This window comes from Rana temporaria, chromosome 6 (assembly GCF_905171775.1).
Source record: "Rana temporaria chromosome 6, aRanTem1.1, whole genome shotgun sequence".
In the NCBI taxonomy this organism is placed as follows: domain Eukaryota; kingdom Metazoa; phylum Chordata; class Amphibia; order Anura; family Ranidae; genus Rana; species Rana temporaria.
Window position 1 is genome coordinate 211897728 of NC_053494.1, and position 12090 is coordinate 211909817.

Sequence of the window (12090 nt, forward strand, 5' to 3'; positions counted from 1 at the left end):
CCCCCCCCCCCCGGTACATGCGGCGGTCGCTAACCCGCGGGAAGCGATCCGGGACGACGGCGCGGCTATTCGTTTATAGCCGCCCCGTCGCGATCGCTCCCCGGAGCTGAAGAACGGGGAGAGCCGTATGTAAACACGGCTTACCCGTGCTTCACTGTGGCGGCGTATCGATCGAGTGATCCCCTTTATAGGGAGACTCGATCGATGACGTCATTCCTACAGCCACACCCCCCTACAGTTGTAAACACACACTAGGTGAACCCTAACTCCTACAGCGCCCCCTGTGGTTAACTCCCAAACTGCAACTGTCATTTTCACAATAAACAATGCAATTTAAATGCATTTTTTGCTGTGAAAATGACAATGGTCCCAAAAATGTGTCAAAATTGTCCGAAGTGTCCGCCATAATGTCGCAGTCACGAAAAAAATCGCTGATCGCCGCCATTAGTAGTAAAAAAAAAAAAAAAAAAAAAAAAAATGCAATAAAACTATCCCCTAGTTTGTAAACGCTATAAATTTTGCGCAAACCAATCGATAAACGCTTATTGCGATTTTTTTTTACCAAAAATAGGTAGAAGAATACGTATCGGCCTAAACTGAGGGAAAAAAAAAATGTATATATATTTTTGGGGATATTTATTATAGCAAAAAGTAAAAAATATAGAATTTTTTTCAAAATTGTCGCTCTATTTTTGTTTATAGCGCAAAAAATAAAAAACGCAGAGGTGATCAAATACCACCAAAAGAAAGCTCTATTTGTGGGGAAAAAAAAGGCACCAATTTTGTTTGGGAGCCACGTCGCACAACCGCGCAATTGTCTGTTAAAGCGACGCAGTGCCGAATCGCAAAACCTAGCCTGGGCATTTAGCAACAAAATGGTCCGGGGCTTAAGTGGTTAATAGCAACCTTGTAGAGCCATCTAACCAACAGAAATGTCACTAGCAAAAAACTTGTTTCTGAATAGCAACTGTGTACAGTCACATAACCCACAGAAATGTCACTACCAATAACACAATGTTGTGCGTTTCTGATTAGCAAACTTGTACAGGAAGGCCATCATAAAATGTCCTTAGAGTGGTATCTGGATAATGCCTGCAGCTACAGGCATCATCCAGATATTGGTTTTCAGCCGGCGATTTGCTCTCCTGTAAAAGCCATCCTAGCAGCCGATTAGCCCCTGGATTGCTTTTACAGTCAGTGGGAGGGAACCTTTCCCCCCAGCCCAGCGGCGACTATAAACAAAAATAGAGCGAAAATTTTGAAAAAAATGCAATATTTTTTACTTTTTGCTATAATAAATATCCCCCAAAAACATATATAAAAAAGTATTTTTTCCTCAGTTTAGGCCGATACGTATTCTTCTACCTATTTTTGGTAAAAGAAAAATCGCAATAAGTGTTTATCGATTGGTTTGTGCAAAATTTATAGCGTTTACAAAATAGGGGATAGTTTTATTATTATTTTTTTTTTTTACTACTAATGGCGGCGATCAGCGATTTTTTCCGTGACTGAGACATTATGGCGGACACTTCGGACAATTTTGACACATTTTTGGGACCATTGTCATTTTCACAGCAAAAAATGCCTTTCAATTTCATTGTTTATTGTGAAAATGACAGTTGCAGTTTGGGAGTTAACCACAAGGGGGCGCTGAAGGAGTTAGGGTTCACCTAGTGTGTGTTTACAACTGTAGGTGTGACGTCATCGATCGAGTCTCCCTATAAAAGGGATCACTCGATCGATGCAGCCGCCACAGTGAAGCACGGGGAAGCAGTGTTTACATACGGCTCTTCCCGTTCTTCAGCTCCGGGGAGCGATCGCGAGGGGGCGGCTAGAAACGAATAGCCGAGCCCTCGTCCTAGATCGCTCCCCGAGGGGATCCGACCGCCGCATGTACCGGGCGGGGGGGGGGGGGGGGTTCCAACCCCGGGAATAGGCAGGGATGTACATGTACGCCCATATGCCTGTACGTGCCATTCTGTGGACGTACATATACATGCGGCGGGCGTTAACCGGTTAAAAAAGCAGCTTCACCACATTTAATTGCTGTACCTGTGGGCTTGAACTTCTTGCTGTTTTCTAGTGAAGAGAAGAGATATTGCCGGAGGTCTTCCATGTATGGTAGCTGGACGTAAGCAAGGCACTAGGAGCACAAAAACAGGAAAAGTAAACACTCAACACTCAGTAACATGGCACAATGATATCAGGGTCAGTAATATGATTGCACCAATACAACGTTTTTAAGACCGAGTAAAAGTACCGATACTTTGTTTCAAGTACTTGCCGATACCGAAACTTTTTTTTTATGTTGTGTGACAGTGGCACTGATGTGCATCAATATGCAGCAATGGTGGGCACTGACCGAGCGGGGACTGTGTCAGTGTTTTTTTTATTTTCATTACAATTTTTCTTTATTTAATTTATTGTTACACAATTTATATGTTTTGTTGTTGTTTTTTTTTTTTACAATGCTTTATTTTTTGGGGGGGGAAGCTGGGGCAGGGGAGTGTATTTTTTATTTTTACAAATATTTTTACAAATATTTTAAATATTTATTACAATTTTTTTTATTTTCATCAGCCCTGTTGAAAGGGGGGGGCTTTGGCAGATATCAGGGACCCCCTCTGAGAACAGGAAATGGACTAAGGACACAGATTCCCCAGTCCCTTTCTCTGCAGCCTCAGCTGCACTGAAAATGAATGGAGAGGTCACAGAGGCTCCTCTCCATTCATAAACTGAAGCATCGTAAACATTCATTCATAGCAGCCATGTGTCCAATGCTGTGATTGGCCCATAGCGATCACACCCTGGACCGATCACAGCACCCTGTACCATGTGATTAGCTGTAGCCATGCACAGATCACTAGTAATCACATCTGTCAAGAATGTAATCCATTTATGACAGCTGAAAACGTTGTTGTTACAATCATCATCACTGTAACAGCAAACAGAGTTAAAAAAAAATAAAAATCCCTGATCACCTACTTTAGAGTAGTACAATGTTACAATGGTGACACTGAAATACTCTGATTAAGGTAAGTAAAAAATAAATAAACTAGTAAAAAAAAAATTTTTTTTCAATATCTTCAATTTTCATTTCTATAAATAATTAAAAAAAATGCAGAGGTGATCAAATACCACCAAAAGAAAGCTCTATTTGTGTGAAAAAAAAAATTCTTGCGTATATCGGCGTTAGGCAGTCCTTAAGTGGTTAATTGTAACTTGCTTGCAATGACAATAAAGTATTTTTCTATATCTATAAAGCCGCATGGCCCAGCAAAATATGAAATCCAAAGTGTCAGGATATAAATTGTACCACAAGAACGTCTATTTTCCAGCCTTAGGATGATCAATACCTCGTATTTCTCCTTGATTATAGGGAAGGCAACTCCAACTTGGGGGTTAGATCTTCTATCATAGGCGTAACGTACGATGGCGACCATCTCCAGCTGTTCGAGGGCACGGATGAGGGCAGACAGAGCCACGGCTGCAGACTGATGAACAGAGAGCAGAAATACAGCAATTAGGAAGAGAACAGAACACAAAAGCAATACATCTGTATATACAAGTACTGTGCAAAAGTCAGGTGTGAAAAAATGCTGTAAATTAAGAATACTTTCAGAAATAGAATATTTTTTTTTTTATCAATTTACAAAATGGAAAGTAAATAAAGAGAAGAGAATCCAAATCCAATCAGTATTTGGTGTGACCCCCCCCCCCCCTCCCTTTGGCCTTCAAACCAGCATCAGTTCTAGGTAGACTTGCACACAGTTTTTGGATGAACTCGGCAGGTAGGTTGTTCCAAACATCTTGGAGAACTAAGCACAGATCTTCTGTGGATGTCGGCTGCCTCAAATACTTCTTTCTCTTCATGTCATTCCAGACAGACTCCATACGTTGGTGAGATCAGGGCTCTGTGGGGGCCAAACCATCACTTCCAGGACTCCTCCTTCTTCTTCTCAACACTGAAAATAGTTCTTAACCATTTAACCACTTAAGGACCGCCTCCTGCACATATACGTCGGCAGAATGGCACGGCTGGGCACAGGCACGTACCTGTACGTCTTCTTTAAGTGCCCAGCCGTGGTTCGCGGGCGCGCTCCCGCGACCCGGTCCGAAGCTCCGTGACCGCGGGACCCGATTGCCGCTGGAGTCCCGCGATCGGTCCCCGGAGCTGAAGAACGGAGAGAGCTGTGTGTAAACACAGCTTCCCGGTTCTTCACTGTGGCGCCGTCATCGATCGTGTGTTCCCTTATATAGGGGACCACAATCAATGACGTCACACCTACAGCTCCGCCCCCCTACAGTAAGAAACACAGATGAGGTCACACATAACCCCATCAGCGCCCCCTTGTGGTTAACTCCCAAACTGCAATTGTCATTTTCACAGTAAACAATGCATTTTAAATGCATTTTTTTGCTGTGAAAATGACAATGGTCCCAAAAATGTGTCAAAATTGTCCGAAGTATCCGCCATAATGTCGCAGTCACGAAAAAAAAATCGCTGATCGCCGCCATTAGTAGTAAAAAAAAAAAGATTAATAAAAATGCAATAAAACTATCCCCTATTTTGTAAACGCTATAAATTTTGCGCAAACCAGCCGATAAACGCTTATTGCGATTTTTTTTTACCAAAAATAGGTAGAAGAATACGTATCGGCCTAAACTGAGGAAAAACAAATTTGTTTTATACATTTTTGGGGGATATTTATTATAGCAAAAAGGAAAAAATATTGAATTTTTTTCAAAATTGTCGCTCTATTTTTGTTTATAGCGCAAAAAATAAAAACCGCAGAGGTGATCAAATACCACCAAAAGAAAGATCTATCTGTGGCGAAAAAAGGACGCCAATTTTGTTTATGAGCCACGTCGCACAACCGTCAGTTAAATCGACGCAGTGCCGAATCGCAAAAACTGGCCGGGTCCTTTACCTGCCTAAAGGTCCGGGTCTTAAGTGGTTAAAGTGGTTGTAAAAACCCAACCACAAAACTTGCACCTACAGGTAAGCCTAGATTAAGGCTTACCTGTAGGTGCAAGAAATATCTCCTAAACCTCCACGGTTAAGGAGATATTTTCACAAAAGCGGGCACCGATGTCTATGGCGCTTGCGCAAGGAGCGTGACGTTTTTGTGAATGGTACATTCAGGGGGATAATGCTGTATTTCCGCGCATGCGCGGAGATCTGCCGGTCCCGCGCGCACGCGCGGGAGTGACGTCATCACCGCTCCGGCCAATCACAGCGCCAGAGAAGCGATAACAGGAAGAAGATCGGAGGAGACATGGCGGCGGCAGGGAACTTCGGGGGCTTCGATCTCAGGGAAGTCAATCATAATGTATGCTATGCATACTAGCTCATTATGACTTTCTTTTGCAGGGTTTTAAAAAAAAAAAAAAAATCTGAATGAGGGTACTTCCTCTTTAAGGACCTGCCACCCCAATTGTACAGAGGTAGGTTGACTCCCCTGGGTGAATTGCCGTAATTGTACGTCGGCTCACGCATGCACAGTTGCGGGCAGCGCGTTCCTCACGCCCGTGCCGGAGCGTCCCCGCGGGTCGGGCTGACTTGATGTCAGCCTTCGACTTGCGTTCACCTAGTACAGAGGCAGAATGGGGATCTGCCTTTGTAAAGAAGGCAGATCCCCATTCTGACAGATGACATGACACATCGGGAACAGTGACCTCTGTCATTTCCCAGGCAGCCCATCCCTCCTACAGTAAGAACACGCCTAGGGAACACACTTAACACCTTGATCGCCCCCTAGTGTTAACCCCTTCCTTGCCAGTGTCATTTTTTCATTGATCGGTGCATTTTTTATTTAACCTCTTAGTGTCGGCACCTCCCGACCCTTTAAGAGGTTAATGGTACCAGGAGGCAAGGCGGGGCTTAAGACCACGTGACCGCCGTGATTAGCCGTCGTGGTGGTTACATAATCCAGAAAACAGCCGATCGCAAGGAGCGATCTGGGGCTTTCCGTTAGGTGACGGTAACTGTGCCGGGCACGCGCTCTTGCCACAGGTGTATTGGCAGCAATTCACGCTAATAAAAGATTATTAGTAAAAAATACCATAAAACTATCCCCTATTTTGTAAACGCAATAACTTTTGCGCAAACTGATCAATAAACGCTTATTGCGATTAGAATACGTATCGGCCTAAACTGAGAAAAAAAAAAAAAAATTATATATTGAATTTTTTCAAAATTGTCGCTATTTTTTTGTTTATAGCGCAAAAAATAAAAACCGCAGAGGTGATTAAATACCACCAAAAGAAAGCTCTATTTGTGGGAAAAAAAGGACGTCAATTTTGTTTGGGAGCCACGTCGCACGACCGCGCAATTGTCAGTTAAAGCGACGCAGTGCCGAATCGCAAAAAGTGGCCCGGTCATTGAGCAAAAAAAATGGTCCGGGGCTGAAGTGGTTAATCAGACAAGCTGAAGTTAGAAGCTGATTGGCTACAATGCCCAGTTTAACCAGATTCTAAGTGCTCCAGTTTTAGTAACTAAACCCCCAATGTTTATGAAATACTTACATCGTCATCCTGAGGTGCAAAGATCCTCAGAACCTGATTGCCCAGGAAATGAGTCCTGTTGATCTGCAAATACACAATATAACCAATAATCAATAATAATCAATATAATCATCAGGACATTTTAGAAGACGCAGAATAATTCATAATACTGTACTGTTATTTTTATTACAGTGGAACCTCGGATTACCTATTTGTGGGGAAAAAAGGACGCAAATTTTGTTTGGATACCACGTCGCACGAGCGCGTCATTGGGAGGGAAAGCAACACAGTGCCGAAACGCAAAAAGTGCTCTGCTCATTTGAAAGCCAAATCCTCCGGGGCTGAAGTGGTTAAGTACCGAAGTTTGGCGCCATTCCACCATTTTAAAGCGTGACATGTTGTCTAGTTACTCGGCGTATCATAATCTTTCACATTATAGAAAAAAAATTGGGGTAACGTGTTTTTTTTTTGTTTGTTTTTTATTCACTAAAGTGTATTTTTTCCCCCCGAAAAAAATGCACAAATATCATGTGACAAAAATAAACAAAATTATAATGTTTGGGGGTTTTAATAAATTTTAGAGCAATTTGTGGCCATTTTCAGGAAGAGACTTTTTTTTCAAATATCCTTTTAACCACTTGCCGACCCTGCGCAAGAGCATGTAATATAACGTCGGCTCTCGCGCAGGCCACTAGGGGCGCGTGCGCGCCCCCCGCTCGCCCCCGACCCTGTACAATGTATGAACAGCGATCAGTCATTTACCCTAGTGAGGCCACCCCCCCCTACAGTTAGAACACACCCAGGGAATATACTTAACCCCTTCCCCGCCCCCTAGTGTTAACCCCTTCCCTGCCAGTGGCATTTTTATAGTAATCCAATGCATTTTTATAGCACTGATCGCTATAAAAATGCCAATGGTCCCAAAAATGTGTCCGAAGTGTCCGCCATAATGTCGCAGTACCGAAAAAAATAAAATCGCTGATCGCCGCCATTACTAGTAAAAAAAAAAAATATTAATAAAAATGCCATAAAAATACCCTCTATTTTGTAAACGCTATAACTTTTGCTCAATAAACGCTTATTGCGATTTTTTTTACGAAAAATAGGTAGAAGAATACGTATCGGCCTAAACTGAGGAAAAAACATGTTTTTTTATATATTTTTGGGGGATATATATTATAGCAAAAAGTAAAAAATATTCATTTTTTTCAAAATTGACGCTCTATTTTTGTTTATAGCGCAAAAACTAAAAACCGCAGAGGTGATCAAATACCACCAAAAGAAAGCTCTATTTGTGGGGAAAAAAGGACGCCAATTTTGTTTGGGAGCCACGACGCACGACCGCGCAATTGTCAGTTAAAGGGACGCAGTGCCGAATCGCAAAAAGTGCTCTGGTCTTTGACCAGCAATATGTATTAACATTAGCACTTCCCTCTAATACAGATCCCAGCAACACAGTCTACTCAACATCCGTTTGTCCCGTTGGGGTGAAAAATAAAGACTAAAAATAAAATGGGGACTGAGAAATAGATGGGGGGAGTGTTCCAGCTGCTGTAGGGGTCTTCCTCGGCCGGGGGGTAAAAACATCCAGCCAGTGTTGCGGTAGTGATCCTAAGTCCCTGAGTTGCCCTCTGGAATGCTCAAATATCGCCTTCTCCGGCTGCAGGGACGGCTACCCGTGCGGGATTCCAAATGGCAACCTCATGTCTCTCTGGTCTCATGAGTCCAGATATAAACCAATTCCGGATCCCCCACCCCCCACCCAGGGCAAAGCCGTGTACCGTAAAGGGGCTCCATCTTCCAGGGACATCCTCACGACATGTCTCATCACAGCGGCAGGGAGGTAGCCTGCCTAACATTAGAGCATCTCACTTCACCATGAGGCACGGCTCCACCCAAGAGCCGCGGAGCGGTACCTAGACTGTCAGGGGGTGGGTATCGGCTCAGCGAGCCCTTCTGAATGAGTTCTCAGGGGGGGGAGGTGGCGGGGGAGAAGACTGCGGTGCAGGGCTCCATGTTCTGGGGAGGGCGAGGCGCCCCAGGGGGGAGCCGTACCGGGCAAAGGCGGCCCAGGGCCTACTCACGTGCGCCTCCTGAAGCCTCTCTCTGAAGGCGTCTGCCTCTCTGCCGACGGGGGGGCAACGGACCGCGAATGTTGGAGATCCCCGATCGGCCTGTCATCCGCGGGAGCAGCTGCAGCCAGTCCGGGATTGGTATCGGATCCGCCTCCAGGAATTGGAAGAGCGCTGGGAGCTCCGCTGTCGATCGCAGGGTAAATGCTCTTGCCTCTCTTCGGAAAGTCACCGCCAAAGGGTATCCCCATCTGTAGGTACAACCCTTCTGCCGGGCAAGTTCCAGCAGGGGCCTCAGGAGGGCTCTCCGTTTCAAAGTTGACCCGGAGAGATCCGGGAGTATCTTTATCCGGGAGCCCGACACCTCTAAGTTGCCGAAATCACAGGCCCGGCGCAGGATGTTTTCTTTTTGTGCATACCTGTGTAAGCGGCACACCACGTCACGTGGCCTGGCCGGGTCCGGGGATCTAGGGCCCAGGGCCCTGTGCGCCCTGTCGAGTATGATGTCTGCCTCTGGGTCCTCCAAGATCGTGCGGAAGAGATCTCTCACCAGCACCGTCAAGGTCCTCAGCTTCTGTGTCCTCCGGGATGCCGCGGATCCGTAGATTGGAGCGGCGGCTTCTGTCCTCCATATCCTCCAGGTGGAGCTGGAGCGACACCGCCGCCTCACGATGTTGGTCCCGGGAGCGTTCCAAGGCGAGGACCCGGTTCTCCAGCGATGTCACCGCCGTTTCTCCCGACGACACCCGGTCACCGATGGAGGACAGCTCTCCCCTCACTTCCTGGATGTCGCGGCGGTAGGTTTCCTCCAGGCGGAGGATCAGGGCTTCAATGTCCGATCGGGTGGGTAGGGCCCTCAGCAGTACCCTGATATCCTGTTCAGGTATGATCTCCTCCTGTGGCAGCTGTAGGGCCATAATTTCACCCGGTTGCTCCCGGGAGGGAGAGGAAGGATCCGGGGGGGGGAGCGGGACCTCCGGTCAGAAAGGGGTCCAACTCAGGCAATTGGGCTGGTGTTGAATTGCGGCTCCACATGGTGGGCTTCCCTGCGCTGTAGCCCCGGCTCCGGAGGAGGTCTCCTGTAGCGGGTGGAAATAACGTTGAATTTCTCCCGTTGTTTTGCCTGCGGGTGTCCCCTTCGTAACTGCTCTCGTCTTATACTTCTTACTTGAGTTCATGCCGAATTCTTTTCTGTTTTAGCCGATGAGCGGGGTTCGGGCCCGGGAGCTCTGCAAAAGCACAACCTCACTCGGCCATGTCCAGGCCACGCCCCCTGACCAGCAATATGGTCCGGGGGTTAAGTGGTTAAATAAGCGTTGCTGTCATGTGACCAGAGGTGTGTCTTACCTGTGATGACTTAGTGAAGCCCAGAACTGTGAAACATTTGGACTCGGTCTTGTATTTCATCTGCTCTTGATCCACTTTGGAAAATGGTATTATGTCACTTCCATAACGAAACCCTGACAAGAGAAGAAAGGTAAATCCTGTTATGATCATCCCCTCTAGAGGACAACTGCCACAGTCTGGACATTACAACATCGGTCAGCAAAAACTGTGTGAAATGCTGGATTAATGGGCGTTTAAAGTGGAGTTCCACCCAAAAATGGAACTTCCACTTTTTGGAACCCTTCCCCCCTCCGGTGTCACATTTGGCACCTTTCAGGGGGAAGCGGGGAGCAGATACCTGTCTAATACACGTATTTGCTCCCACTTTCTGGCATAGATCACCTCAGTGATCTACGCCACCTCTGGCGCCTACTCTGTGCCCCCCCCCGCTGGCTTCGGGGAGACACAAAGCTCCGGGAAGTGAAGGCGCAACGCTTCATTTCCTGATTCCCTTACCGAGGATGGCGGCGGGGGCAGCTGAAAGCTGAGAGCCCAGCGATTGCTCGGCCTCGGCTGCCAACACCGCGGACACCATGGACAGGTAAGTGTCCATTTATTTAAAGTCAGCAGCTGCAGTATTTGTAGCTGCTGGCTTTTATTAACCACTTAAGGACTCCTTCGCGGCGATATACGTCGGCAGAATGGCACGCCTGGGCACATCAACGTACCTGCACGTTGCCCTTTAAGCCCAGCCGTGGGGTCGCGGGACTCGCGGACCCGAATGCCGCTGGAGTCCCGTGATCGGTCCCCGGAGCTGAAGAACGGGGAGAGCTGTGCGAAAACACACCTTCCCCATTCTTCACTGTGGCACTGTGATCGATCGTGTGTTCCCTTATATAGGGAATCACAATCGATGACGTCACACCTACAGCCACACCCCCCCCTACAGTTAGAAACACAGATAAGGTCATACATAACCCCATCAGCGCCCCCTTGTGGTTAACTCACAAACTGCAATTGTAATTTTCACAGTAAACAATGCATTTTAAATGGTCCCAAAAATGTGTCAATATTGTCCGAAGTGTCCGTCATCATGTCGCAGTCACGAAAAAAATCGCTGATCGCCGCCATTAGTAGTAAAAAAAAAAATTTCACAAACATCACAAACGGGGACACAGACAGGAGGAATTGTGAGAATCTTCAGATGGCGGAGAAGAGCAAACCTTGTATGATGTCATCTGTCTGAACTTCCGTCTCCTCGTCGTTATTCAGGCAATGCACGGTCTCCTTCTGTACGTCTTCCTTTCTCATGGTTTTGGCGTCTACGATGGCCCAACTCTTCTTCACCTTCTCCTCCGTCACCTAAAGCATTAAAGTAGAAGTAAATATTAATGAGGCCAAATCGTTCTGTGCATTAGAGCTCATCAAAATGCATATAACTCGCTTTGCTTATATTACAGCGAGGAAAAATAGGATTTTTGTACTCACTGTAAAATCCATTTTATTGAGTTCATGGACGGACACAGCAGAAATTGACCTTTATTGACGATCGGCGGCCATTTTCTTGTAGCCCGCATGCTGTTTTTGCATGTCGGCAGCCAAACAGCATGCGGGCTACAAGAAAATGGCCGCCGATCATCAATAAAGGTCAATTGCTGCTGTGTTCGTGCATGAACGGAAGAGAAATAATAATTTGATCCCCTGCAGATTTTGTAGGTTTGCCCACTTACAAAGAAATGAAGGGTCTATAATTTTTATAATAGGTGGATTTTATATGGTAGACACACAATATCAACCAAAATCCAGAAAAAACACACAATACAAATGTTATAAATTAAAGAGGAGTTCCACCTAAAAATGGAACTTCATCTTAACCCACTCCTCGCCCCTTACATGCCACATTTGGCATGTAATTTTTTGGGGGGGGGAGTGGGGGCTTCAGGAGAAGGGGACTTCCTGTCCCACTTCCTTCTTTCCGCCGAGGGGCTGGAAAGGCGATTAGCTTAATCGCCTTTTCACAGCCCCTCCCTGTAGGCGAGCGCCTGTCCAATCGGACGGCGCCGCGCGCGCATGTGCAGTGGGTGCCCGGCCGTGAAGCCGAAAGCTATCACTGCCGGGTGCCCACACTAGTAATGAGCGAGAAGCGGAGCCCCGGCCGGCGCGTCGCTGGAGCCGTGGAGCAGGT

At 46.4% G+C, this 12090-nt stretch overlaps 1 protein-coding gene across 1 annotated transcript in view; it reads right to left on the minus strand.

Annotated features, from left to right (window-relative positions):
* The window catches only part of XRCC5 (X-ray repair cross complementing 5), a 109194-nt gene that overhangs the window by 66239 nt on the left and 30865 nt on the right, over positions 1 to 12090 (minus strand). The window contains exons 8-12 of the mRNA XM_040358218.1: positions 11129 to 11267; positions 9927 to 10039; positions 6529 to 6591; positions 3357 to 3494; positions 2053 to 2143 (exon numbers count right to left, since the gene is read on the minus strand). Coding sequence (XP_040214152.1) covers positions 2053 to 2143; positions 3357 to 3494; positions 6529 to 6591; positions 9927 to 10039; positions 11129 to 11267 — 544 coding nt within the window. The remainder of the gene's footprint in view (positions 1 to 2052; positions 2144 to 3356; positions 3495 to 6528; positions 6592 to 9926; positions 10040 to 11128; positions 11268 to 12090) is intronic.